General features: G+C 36.9%; 1 protein-coding gene across 8 annotated transcripts in view; it reads left to right on the top strand.

Moving 5' to 3' along the window:
- Window positions 1–13394, top strand: part of CASK (calcium/calmodulin dependent serine protein kinase) — a 369874-nt gene that overhangs the window by 61676 nt on the left and 294804 nt on the right. For 4 of the 8 annotated variants that reach the window (XM_065915191.1, XM_065915189.1, XM_065915187.1 and 1 more), the window contains exon 2: window positions 12410–12522. In XM_065915191.1, coding sequence (XP_065771263.1) covers window positions 12410–12522 — 113 coding nt within the window. Of the gene's footprint in view, window positions 1–12409; window positions 12541–13394 lie in introns of all 8 variants that reach the window. The other 4 variants (XM_065915190.1, XM_065915188.1, XM_065915186.1 and 1 more) reach the window with 1 other exon arrangement.

Raw genomic sequence — 13394 nt, 5'->3', positions numbered from 1 at the left:
AATGATGAGTCAGTTCATGAACACCGGGAAAAAAGATCAGGTGCAAGTTTCCCAAAAGTTGTTTCTCTACTGAGTATTTTCATTGGGCCGGTTTCTGTCCCACATTTAGAAAATAGCAAAATGTGAATGTGTAGCTCTTAATTTAAGAGGGAAAATTACTGTTTTCTTGTACCAGCCTTGAGAAGAATGTAAGGAACTTCTTTGTTCATGTCTAGGGCAGACTTTTCTAAGCACTTGGTCTTTATGGCTGTACTTCTGTAAGATTCTATGTTCTAAGAACTTGCCTTTAGCACTTCTTTTTTCTTTCTGGGCTTCTTGTAGTCTTTCTGTAGGAGGTGTTTCCAGCAATTCCTTGGGGAGGAATTGGGGGATATGCTCTTGTTTTCTTGGGTTCTGTCTTCTGTCCTTTTCAGTCCGTACTGTCATTCACATCATTGGTTCGTGGTCACTCGTGCTTCCTAGGGAGTATAGAGATGAGAACTTAGATTCTAGAGTTTCATATGTCTGGGCTTCAGTCCTGACTAACCATTTGGCCACAGACAACCTGACTTAGCCTCAGTTTCCTAATCTTTAAAATAGGGGCTAGTAGTATATTTGTTATTATGATAAATAATGATAAATTATGATGAATGAGAGAATCTATATAGAGTTCTCAGCAGCATGCTTGGCTCATAGTATACTGCAAATGGTAGTTGATGTTGTCTTCATCATCTACATGTTGACCCTTCCTTAAACTATATACTCCTATCTAATTGTACTCTCTAAATCTCTGCCTTGATCCATGGAAATGAATAATTTGGAAATTGGTGTTTTCAAAACACAGCTGTGTGTCTCTTCTTTCTCAGCCTTCTACCAGTTCTTTCTCCTGTAGTAGTCGCATTTTCGTTTGGTGGTATCACTATTTACCCTGTAACTTTTGCCAAAAATCTGTATGTCATTCTTTCAACCAACCCCCAACCATCCCCTAGCTAATCACTAATTAACTATGTTGCTTGTCAGTTTAAGTCTCTCTCAGTTGTATCTACTGGTGCACTGGTTTAGGTCTTTATCATGTTATGCTTAGGCTAATGTAATAACTTCCTGAGTGGCCCCCACTCACTCCTCAACGTATTTTCCCTTCTTCTGTCACAGTGGTCTCTGACGCCCTTCTCCTTTTCCAGCTACTTCTCACCCTCCAATTTTTCATGCCATCAATACCAAACAGCTTCATTTCCCCCATCCTTATCTTCTCTTTGGTTAATTGGTGGTGGTTCTTCATGCTTTACCTACATCTATTGTAGTACATCGCACAATTCGTTATAAATGTAATGAAGTTCCTAGGAAGGACACAGGAAGTTCACCCTATTTATTGAAGGTTTCCTCAGATATGATGTAAGTTTTTGTTTGTAGATCTCTGAAAACTTTATATTATAGATGTCACTCCGAAGTTTACATGTAACAGCTTAATGGATTAAGTTCAGTTCAGTTAGATGTAAAATTACTGTTAACATAGTCCATGTTGACTTTATTATGTTCAAGACATAAACACAGTTTTTCTTCATTTATATATATATATATATACACACAAGTCATTTAAAATAATTTATATTGTACATATATTTAAAAATTAAGACCTCTTTTGATTCGTGAGATCTTAGGGATGTATCCCTCAGCTGTTACAATTATTTTTAACTAGGAAATATGTGTATGGAGGAGTGTATAGTGTGTATGTCTGTGTGCCTGCACATATGTGTATTTTAAAGAATGCTAATAAAATGAAAACCCATGAATCTATTATCCAAGTTAAGAATAAAATATTACTAAGACCTTTAAAAGCCCCCTGTGTAACCCTTTCTGATCATAACCTCCCTTCTCCCATAACCATTATCCTGGCTTTTGTACTCAAGATTCCTTTTGATTTGCTTTATAGCTTTACCATCTACGTATGTATCCCTAAACAGTATATTGTTTATTCATTAAAAATGAGTAGTGAGCACAAAGTTAGCTGTGTAAGGAAAGGGCAATAATACCACTATTGTGTGAAGAATCAGAAGGGAAGAGAAGACAGACAGAACCTCTTGTTCAATCTGGCTTCACATACCTGAGAACATATAGGAGCCCCTGCTAGGACGTCCATTGGCAAGATCCCGAGTAAATCCCCAGACGCGGGGCTCTCCACAGGCAAGACAGCCGTGATATAGTGCAGGACAAGGGACTGCACACCCAGCTGGAATGCGGTCAGGGGGCATGGGCTGCTCTGCATTTCCTGCTTTTCAGTTCACTGAGGCTGCCTCCCACTCAGCTATTCCTGAGAACACTGCTGTGGAGTGAAGTGAGAGTCCTCTGCTGATCTGGGCAGCAGAGAGGAGCAGGAATCTCATCAGCCACTGGTCAGAAAAAGCAAAACAGAGCAATCTGGCCCCAGTTTTTTGGGGTTCTTCTGTTTTCAAGTTAAAAGGTGGCATTGGGAATCTTTGATGGCTCAGTGCATAGCTGGCAGCCTGAGATCTTACTCTCATTCCTGTGTTGAAGGCATTTGCTATCCCTTGACTGTCCTGTTTTTACTGGTCTGCTCTCTTGTTCTAGCAAACACATCCTACAATAATTTCTTCAGAAAGTATGCATTGCAAATAAGGTATTGAGGCTTTTTGTCTCTGAAAAAAAAAGTCTTTTTTACTATTATTGATTTTTCTGACTAGATGTAGAATTTAAAGGTTAGAAATAACTATTCTTCATGGTTCTGAAGGTGCTACTGTCTTATTGTTCTACTGTCTTATTGCCTCTAGTGTTGCCATTGAGACATGGGAAACCACAGCAGTTCCTGTGTGTTAATTGTATCATCCTCTCCTCCTTGTGCACCCTTACTCCTACTTCTGGAAATCTGTTCTCTGGCCCACAGGGTTCTTAAATTTCATGGTGGCATGTGTGAACATGTATCTATTACCTATTTTGCTGAGTACTTTTGTGGGTCCTTTTTTTCATTTAAATTTTATATTGGAGAATAGTCGATGTACAATGTTGTTTTAGTTTCAGGCATACGGCAAAGTGATTCAGTTATACATATACATGTAACTCTTCTATTATAAATTATCTTCCCATTTAGATTATTACAGAATGTTGTGCAGCATTCCATGTGCTATACAAGAGGTACTTGTTGATTATGTATTTTAATGATAGCAGTGTACACTTGTCAGTCCCAAACTCCCAATCTATCCCTCCTTCCACCCTTCCCCCGGTAAACATAAATTCGTACTCTTATGTCTGTGAATACATATCTGTTTTGTAAATAAGTTCACTTGTATCATTTTTTTAGATTTCACATAAAAGCAATATCATATATTTGTTTTTGTCTTAGTATGACAATCTCTAGGTTCATCCATGTTGCTGCAAAATAGCATTATTTCATTTTTTGTAACTAAGTAGTATTTCATTGTAGAAATATACCACATCTTCTTTATCCATTCATCTGCCAATGAACGTTTAGATTGCTTCCATGTCTTGGCTGTTGTCAATAGCACTGCAATGAACATAGGGGTGCATGTATGCTTTTGAACCATGTTTTTTTCTGGTTATATGCCCAGGAGTGAGATTGCTGGATCATATGGTAACTCTAAATTTAGTTTCTTAAGGGACCTCTATACTGTTCTTCATAGCAGCTGTACCAGTTTACATTCCCTCCAGCAGGAGTGTTCCCTTCTCTCCACACCCTCTCCAGCATTTATTGTTTATAAACAATAACAATGGCTTTTTGATAATAGCCGTTCTGACAGGTGTGAGGTAATATCTCATTGTAGTTTTGATTTGCATTTCTCTAATAATTAGCAATGTTGAGCATTTTTTCATGTGTCTCTTTTGGCCATCTGTATGTCTTCTTTGGAGAAACGTCTATTTAGGTCTTCTGACTGTTTTTTGATTAGGTTGTTTGTTTTTTTTTGATACTGAGCCATAAGAGCTGTTTATAAATTTTGGAGACTAATCCTTTGTCAGTTGCATCATTTGCAAATATTTTCTCCCATTCTGTGGGCTGTCTTTTGTTTATGATTTCTTTTGCCATGCAAAAGCTTTTGTGTTTAATTAGGTCCCATTTGTTTATTTTTGCTTTTATTTCCATTACTCTAGGAGACAGCTCAGAAAAAATGTTGCTGCGATTAATGTCAAAGAGTGTTCTGCCTATGTTTTCCTCTAAGAGTATTATAGTGTCTGATCTTATATTTAAGCCTTTAATCCATTTTGAGCTTATTTTTCTGTATGGTGCTAAAGAATGTTTTAATTTCATTTTTTTACAAGTAACTGTCTAGTTTTCCCAGCACCATTTATTGAAGAAACTGTCTTTCCTGTGTTGTATAATTTTGCTTCCATTGTTGTAGATTAATTGGCCATAAGTACATGGATTTATTTCTGGACTTTCTATCCTGTTCCATTTTATCTATATTTTTTGTTTTGTGCCAGTACTGTACTGTTTTGATGACTGTAACTTTGTAGTACAGTCTGCAGTCAGCAAATCTGAGTCCCTTTTTCTTTATCGAGATCACTTTTGGTATTTGGGGTTTATGTTTCCATGCAAATTTTGCAATTTTTTTTGTTCTAGTTCTGTGAATAATGCTATTGGTAATTTGATAGGGATTCCATCGAATCTGTAAATTGCCTTGGGTACTGTAGTCATTTTGACAATACTGATTCTTCTAATCCAAGAACATGGTATGTCTCTCCATCTAATTTGTGTCACCTTTGATTGCTCTCATCACTGTCTTATAATTTTCAGAGTACAGGTCTTTTGTCTTCTTAGGTAGGTTTATTCCTAGGTATTTTATTCTTTTTGATGAGATAGTAAATGGGATTGTTTTCTTAATTTCTCTCTCTGGACTTTCTTTGTTAGTGTATAGGAATGCAAGACATTTCTGTGTATTAATTTTGTATCCTGCAAGTTTACCACATTCATTGATGAGCCCTAGTAGTTTCCTGGTAGTGACTTTAGGATTTTCTATGTATAGTATCATATCATGTGCAAGCAGTGATAATTTTACTACTTCTTTTCCAATTTGGATTTCTTTTTCTTCTCTGATTATTGCAGCTTGGACTTCCAAAACTATGGTAAATAAAAGTGGCAAGAGTGAACATCCTTGTCTTGTTCCTGATCTTAGGGGAAATGCTTTTAGATTTTCACCTTGAGTATGGTGTTAGCTGTAGGTTTGTCATATATGACTTTTATTATGTTTAGATATATTCCCTCTATTCCCACTTTTTTATCATAAATGTTTTTATCATAAATGGGTGTTGAATTTTGTCAAAAGCTTTTTCTGCAGCTATTGAGATGATAACATGGTTTTTATTCTTCAATATGTTAATGTGGTGTATCCCATGTTTGATTTGTGGATACTGAAAAATCCTTTCATTCCTGGGAGAAATTCCACTTGATCATGTATATGATCCTTTTAATGTATTATTGGATTCAGATTGTTGGTATTTTGTGAGGATTTTCATGTCTATATTCATCAGTGATTTGTTGTTCAGTCACTTAGTTGTGTCTGACTCTGCAACTCCAAGGACTGCAGCGTGCCAGGCTTGCCTGTCCTTTGCCATCTCCTGGAGCTTGCTCAAACTCATTTCTATTGAGTTGGTGATGCCATCCAGTCGTCTCATCCTCTGTCATCCCCTTCTCCTCCTGCCTTCAGTCTTTACCAACATCAGGGTCTTTTCTAAAGAATCAGCTCTTTGTATCAGGTGGCCAACGTATTGGTGTTTCAGCTTCAACATCGGTCCTTCCAATGAATATTCAGGGTCAAGTTCCTTTAGGATTGACTGGTTTGATCTCCTTGCTGTCCAAGAGTCTTCTCCCAATACCACAGTTCAAAAGCATCATCAATGATATTGACCTTTAATTTTCTTTTTTTGGATCATCTTTGGTATTCGGGTCATGGTGGCCTCATAGAATGAGTTTCAGAGTATTCATTCCTCTGCAGTTTTTTGGAATAGTTGAAGGATAGGTGTTAACTCTTCTGTAAATGTTTGATAGAAATTTGCCTTTGAAGCCATCCAGTCCTGGACATTTGTTGGAAGCTTTAAAATCACAGTTTCAATTTCAGTGCTTGTGATTGGTCAGTTTGTATTTTCTATTTCTTCTTGGTTCACTCTTGGGAGAGTGTATCTTCAGCCAGTCTGTATCTTTTTATTGGAGCATCTAGTTCATTTACATTTAATGTAGATATCAGTATGTTCTCAGGTGCCTCAATTGTAAAGAATCTGCCTGCCAATGCAGGAGCCACAGGAGAGATGGGTTTGATCCTGGGTTGGAAAGATCCCCTGGAGGAGGAAACGGCAACCCACTCCAGTATTCTTGCCTGAAAAATCCCATAGATACAGGAACTTGGTCAACTGCAGTCCATAGGGTCACAGTGAGCCGCCAGACATGACTGAGTGACTGAGCATACACACATGTGTTCTTATTGCCATTTTCTTAATTGTTTTGGATTTGTTTTTGTTGGTCTTTTTTTCCCCTTTCTCATTTGTTCTTTCCTCTTGTGGTTTGTTGACTAACTTTAGTTTTATGTTCAGATTCATTTTTCTTTTTCGTGTGTATATCTATTGTAGATTTTCTGTTTGCTGTTACTGTGAGGTTTTGATATAAAGTGAAAAGTATTAGTCGCTCAGTTGTGTCAGACTCTTTGCAACCTATAGACTAGAGCCCACCACGCTCCTCTGTCCATGGGATTCTTCAGGCAAGAAAACTGTAGTGGGTAACCATTCCCTTCTCCAAGGGATCTTCCTGACCCAGGGATCGAATTCAGGTGTCTTGCATTGCAGGCAGATATATATATACACATACACATACACACACACAGACACACACAGACACACACACACACACACACACACACACACGATTATTTTTAAGTTCCTGGTCTTTTAATTTCAAATGTATCTCCAATATCCTGCATTTGTGTTATGCTCTTCTCGCTGTTGCTTGGTTTTATATCTTACTTGTATGCAGATGATTTCCTACCTTTACTTTATGTTTTCCTTTACTGGGAGTCTTTTCCATTTATAATTTTCTTGTTTCTAGTAGTGGCCTTTTCTTTTACACTTAGAGAATTTCCTTTAGCATTTGTTGCAAAACTTGTCTGGTGGTGCTGAATTCTCTTAGCTTTTGGTTGTCTATAAAGCTTTTGATTTGTCCATTCAATCTGAATGAAAGCTTTGCTGAGTAGAATATCCTTGGTTGTAGCTTCTTCCCTTTCATAACTTTAAATATATTGTGCCACTTCCTTCTGACCTACAGAGTTTCAACTGAGACATCAGCTGATAACCTTATGGGAGTTCCCTTGTATGTTATTTTTTGCTTTTCCACTTGGCGGTTCCTTTCAATTTGGGCACCTCAGGATTATGGTCTGGGAAATTTTCTTGGCTTATTTGAGTTCCTCCCCTCCATTTTCTTTGTTCTTTTGGCTCTACTTTCTGGGAAATTTCTTCAACTTTTTCTGACAGCCCTTCTGTTGAGTTTTAAATTTCTTCATATGCTTATTTTTCAAGAACCCTGTTCTTGTTTCCTGAAAGTTCCATTTTTGTTTCGTAGTTATGTTTCCAAGGATATTAATGGTATTAATAGTTGGAAATTTTTTTCTTGTTTAGTCTGTTCCCTCTAAGTTCCTTTTTCTGTTTTGATCTCTGTCATCCAAATTGGAGACACTTCTCCAGATATCTTGGGAGGTTGGTTGTCTATTCATGAGTAGAAATAGGGCAGTGGTTCTTTAGGGACATTTGACAATGTTTAGAGACATTTTTGATCAGCAAAACTGTCTGAGGGGGTGCTACCGGCATCTCCAGGTAGCGGCTAGAGATGCTGTTAGCCCCCCTGCAATGCACAGGACATCCTTGCACAGCAGAGAACTATTTAGCCCAGAATGTGATCAGTGCTGTGGTTGCAAAGTTGATTGAAAACTGTGAACTTGTGGCGGAACTTGTTGACTTTGGGTTTCAAGAAATGTGATCTGGTTGAGCAACATAATGTCATTATCTTTAGGTCTTTCCTTCTGGCCTGGTCACATATTCAATAGAAAATCTTTTCCCTGCTGCCTGAAGGATTTATCCTAGCTTTTAATATCCCCCTCTCCCCCATTGAAAGGGAAAAGAAGATGGGCTGGCTACATTCATCTTGTGTGTGATCATATATTCCCTTTGGTTTTTACATAGTGTCCACTTCCTCAGCCGCCTGTTACCAGTTCTATGACCCTATGTTTTACACTCTTCAGTGAATTGCCCTTTGTAAGGTTAAGGTAGGGCATTTACCCAGTGGCTTGAAATAGAGGAGGAGGATCTAAGATTCTTTTTTTTTTTTTAAATTATTCATTTATTTAGCTATGCCAAGTCTTAGTTGCAGTATGTGGGATCTAGTTCCCTGATCAGGGATCGAACTCGGGGCACCTGTGTTGGGAGTGTGGAGTCTTCGCCATTGAAAAGAAAGTGAAAGTGAAGTCACTCTGACTCTTTGCATCCCCATGGACTGTAGCCTGCCAGGATCCTCTGTCCATGGGATTTTCCAGGCAAGAATACTAGAGTGGGTTGCCATTTCCTTCTCCAGGAAATCTTCCCAAGCCAGGGATTGAACCCGGGTCTGCCACATTGTAGGCTGATGCTTTACCAGCTGAGCCACCAGGGAAGTCACTGAACCACCAGGGAAGTCCCAGATCTAAGACTCTTAACTACTTCTCTAATAGATTTCATTCAAACCTTGTTAGTTTAGCCCCACTCTCTCTTTCTCAGAGTTCAGATACTTCTTGAGAATGTTGTAGTGTGAGTGAATTTGGTTCTGAACTATTTTTTTCTCCTTGCAATTCAGGCTTCCTACAAATGCTAAGCCAGTTACCATTGCTCCATCTGCTTTCTGGCCTCCAAAATTTAATTATTAATTACTATTGTTTTCTCTCATTCTCACAGTCCTTTAAAACTTGGAAGTTATCCAAAAGGTGTAGTGAGTTGAAGCATACTATACAAATATATATATAAATAGAGTCCCAGGGGTTTATGTGTGGACAAAAACCAATTACGCTAAACATTTCCTGAAATTGCTTGCTATTGTCAGGATAAGTCATCACAAGTAAGACATCCACCTTGAGAATGAAAACATTTGTGGGAGTGCAGATTCCCATTGTTACATTGTCTTTTCACAGAGGAAAATCTTTGAACAGTTTTGATTACCAAAAGGTCCTTTTTGTATAGGGTGCTGAAAGGTACATCATTACTATTTCTTTTTGTTTCAGTTTAGCTTTATTAGATTGCTTGACAAGAGATTTGAAACTGAGTAATAACTGATGTCTTGATGACTGCAGGATGAAATAACTGATTCATATGATCTCAGAGAAATGTTGAAGTCTAGGTTAGATTATATTCTTTTGCCAGTCCTCTGGTTGCAAGAATAAAGACGAACGAACTTTAAGGCAAAAAATATCACAAATGTGCTACTGTACCTGAAGAACTTTTTGCTGTCTTCTGATTATTCTTGCCTGGAGAATCCCCATGGACAGAAGGGTTGCACTGAGTTGGACAGGACTAAAGCAACTTAGCACACACACAGGGTGCGCTCACACATGTGCACACACACACACATCCAGGTGTGCTTTTTTCTACCTGTAAAAATCAGTGAGATTGTTTTGTTTCCTGAGAAGGAGAGAAATTCATACATGTATACACATACATGTGTGTGTATTTAATAAATTATGTAGTCTTCAAAAAAAACTATGCTAGCCTTCAAATAAACTAATGTAGTATATTGTGATTGAATTCTGTGTTAATCAGTAGTTGATTCAAGCATGTTGGATTAACCTTAGTTCAGATACTTATTTTATAACTATTAACAATTTATTGACCAGAGACATATTAATATGTCTTTTGTTGCCCAAACATTTTTGACCAGAGATGTTTCAATATTAACTTACATAACAAATTGTCAGCTACAGGTGTTAGTTTCTACCAAAATCCCCTGGTCAATAATCTGTCAGTCATAAGGAACCAAGTGCATATTTGTGTTTTTAATGCCTGGGCCTGGGCATTGTTATTTTATCATTCATCCCAGTTGCTTCAATTGTATGGCCAGTATTGAAAGCCACCAATTTCTTTTTTTCTTTTTTTTTTCTTTTTCTCATCTATTTATATTAGTTGGAGGCTAATTACTTTACAATATTGTAGTGGTTTTTGCCATACATTGATATGAATCAGACATGGATTTACATGTGTTCCCCATCTGAACTCCCCTCCCACCTCCCTCCCCATCCCATCCCTCTGGGTCATCCTAGTGCACCAACCCTGAGCACTTGTCTCATGCATCAAACCTGGACTAGTGATCTGTTTCACACTTGATAATATTCATGTTTCAATGCTATTCTCTTGGATCATCCCTCCCTTGCCTTCTCCCACAGAGTCCAAAAGTCTGTTCTATATATCTGTGTCTCTTTTTCTGTCTTGCATATAGGGTCATTGTTACCATCTTTCTAAATTCCATATATGTGCGTTAGTATACTGCGACTGAACTGAACTGATACTGTATTGGTGTTTTTCTTTCTGGCTTACTTCATTCTCTATAATGGACTCCAGTTTCATCCACCTCATTAGAACTGATTCAAATGTATTCTAACAGTGCTGCGATGAACATTGGGGTGCACGTGTCTCTTTCAGTTCTGGTTTCCTCGGTTTGTATGCCCAGGAGTGGGATTGCTAGGTCATATGGCAGTTCTATTTCCAGTTTTTTTAAGGAATCTCCACACTGTTCTCCATAGTGGTTGTACTAGTTTGCATTCCCACCAACAGTGTAAGAGGGTTTCCTTTTCTCCACACCCTCTCCAGCATTTATTGCTTGTAGACTTTGGTATAACAGCCATTCTGACTGGCATGAAATGGTACCTCATTGTGGTTTTGATTTGCATTTCTCTGCTAATGAGTGATGTTGAGTATCTTTTCATGTGTTTATTAGCCATCTGTATGTCTTCTTTGGAGAAATGTCTGTTTAGTTCTTTGGTCCATTTTTTATTGGGTCGTTTATTTTTCTGGAATTGAGCTTCAGGAGTTGCTTGTATATTTTTGAGATTAATTCTTTGTCTGTTGCTTCGTTTGCTATTATTTTCTCCCATTCTGAAGGCTGTCTTTTCACCTTGCTTATAGTTTCCTTTGTTGTGCAAAACTTTTAAGTTTCATTAGGTCCCATTTGTTTATTTTTGCTTTTATTTCCAATATTCTGGGAGGTGGGTCATAGAGGATCTTACTGTGATTTATGTCGGAGAGTGTTTTGCCTATGTTCTCCTCTAGGAGTTTTATAGTTTCTGGTCTTACATTTAGATCTTTAATCCATTTTGAGTTTATTTTTGTGTATGATGTTAGAAAGTGTTCTAGTTTCATTCTTTTACAAGTGGTTGACCAGTTTTCCCAGCACCACTTGTTAAAGAGGTTGTCTTTTCTCCATTGTATATTCTTGCCTCCTTTGTCGAAGATAAGGTGTCCATAGTTATGTGGATTTATCTCTGGAAAAGCCACCAATTTCAATTGAGGAGAGAACTTGGTAAGAATGTCTGGACCAGTGGTTCTGCTAGTAGAAATTACTTCCTTTCTATGGCGACTTAGAATACTTCTAATTTGAAGTTTGAGGAGGACAAAGGATTTCTCTGTGACTTCAGTTGAGACTGGAGAGGCTGCTGGAAATTAAATCATGCAGGTCTTACTCTTCATGAAGTGTCTATTCAAGCCTTTTGCCCAGATTTCCTTGGAGCATATATTCTTATTTAAGGATTATTTATTTTGGTTCTTGACTAAGTACACGTATTGCAAATACCTTGTCTCTGTGGGATTTTAAGCAGAAGCATAACATCAGAATTTCATTTTTAAAACATCACTACAGGAACAATGGGAGAAACAAGTTTTCATTGGTCCCAGTAGAAATTGGTAGTAGCTTAGACTAGGTTATGATACATGTAGAGAAGTGGACAGGATTAAGAAATATTTGAGATAAACTTAGTAGGATTTGTTAGTGAAGATTAGGTAAGTGATGGCTAAGATAAGAGAATGATTTAAGTATCTGGTTCAAAAGGTAAAAGTTATATATATATAAGTTAAATATATAAAAGTTCACCACTGTGAACACTTTCTTATTTTATTTAAGATGTTGATAAATGTGAAGAGAAAATTACAAAGATTATTTGCCTTGAATAGAATACCATCTCAAATTTTTTAAAGTGATTTTGAAATGTAAATTTGTGTATTATTTTTATGGCTTAGTAAGCTCAAATAATTACCTCATAAATTATAGGAAAATATTTTCAAAATTATGTTCAATTATATTTTGAAAACTATGGCTATAGTAGAAAATGAAATATGAATAAGATATTAAAGGGAAATAAGAACTTAAGAAAGTCAGCAAATTAAACTTGGCTTTTATTTATTTTTATTTTAGGGGTCCCTTCAGTGTTGTACGACGATGCATCAACAGAGAAACTGGGCAACAATTTGCTGTAAAAATTGTTGATGTAGCCAAGTTCACATCAAGTCCAGGGTTAAGTACAGAAGGTAAGAGATGGATTTCAAGTAAGTTATTTGATGTCTGGCTTTATTTCATCTTCAATCCATCTATCAACCTAACCTTCATCTGGGGGTGGGGAAGTGGAGGGTATAATATAGTGGGAAGTGGGTGGAGACAGTTTAAATTCCACTGTAGTTTTCTGGAATTCTAGAACATAGTGTTTGAAAGATAGCTAGAGTGATTAACAAAGTTATGAAATCATCTAGGATTGCTATTGGCCTATGTTTTTTTTACTAGGAAGAAAGTAAAATCTGAAAATATATTTTGTAGAATCTAACTTGGAGTCCTGTAATATGGAGCATGGAATGGGAAGGGTGAGAAGGGAAATAATGGCACAGATATAATCATTGCAGATTCAAAACAAACTCATCTGAGTTCCCTTAAAGTCTGGAACTTATTACCCTTAGGATTATGATCTAACAGAACTAAAAGACTAATACATCACATTTTGCTTAAGTCACTTATGGTGTATGTGTGAAAATTTGAAAGGTCTTTACTATTTGGACTTGCAGGACTTAAAACAAAATTTTGTTTTAAGACATTGATATGGTTCACCATGTTTATGTATAAATGTTTATAGACAATATATAACCATTAAAATTTTTTAATGCTTATAAACCATAGTTTCATGTAGCCATGCTTCACATGTGGTCATATTTCAGATGGCACAATTATATTGTTAACTTTTCTAATTACCCTGTCTTCTAACTTTAGACTTTTTCACAATCCTTTTTAAATCTTTTCCTTCTTAATCTCAAGAGCAATGCAATTAATAGTTAAATCGGAAAAGCTAAAGCAGAGTAGCCTTTTTATATTTTATCCAGTTATCTTACTTTAACAAGTAGAAATCCACATACTA

Source organism: Muntiacus reevesi, chromosome X (assembly GCF_963930625.1).
Source record: "Muntiacus reevesi chromosome X, mMunRee1.1, whole genome shotgun sequence".
In the NCBI taxonomy this organism is placed as follows: Eukaryota; Metazoa; Chordata; class Mammalia; order Artiodactyla; family Cervidae; genus Muntiacus; species Muntiacus reevesi.
Note: the sequence above shows the minus strand (reverse complement) of the source record. Positions and strands in the feature narration are given on the sequence as shown.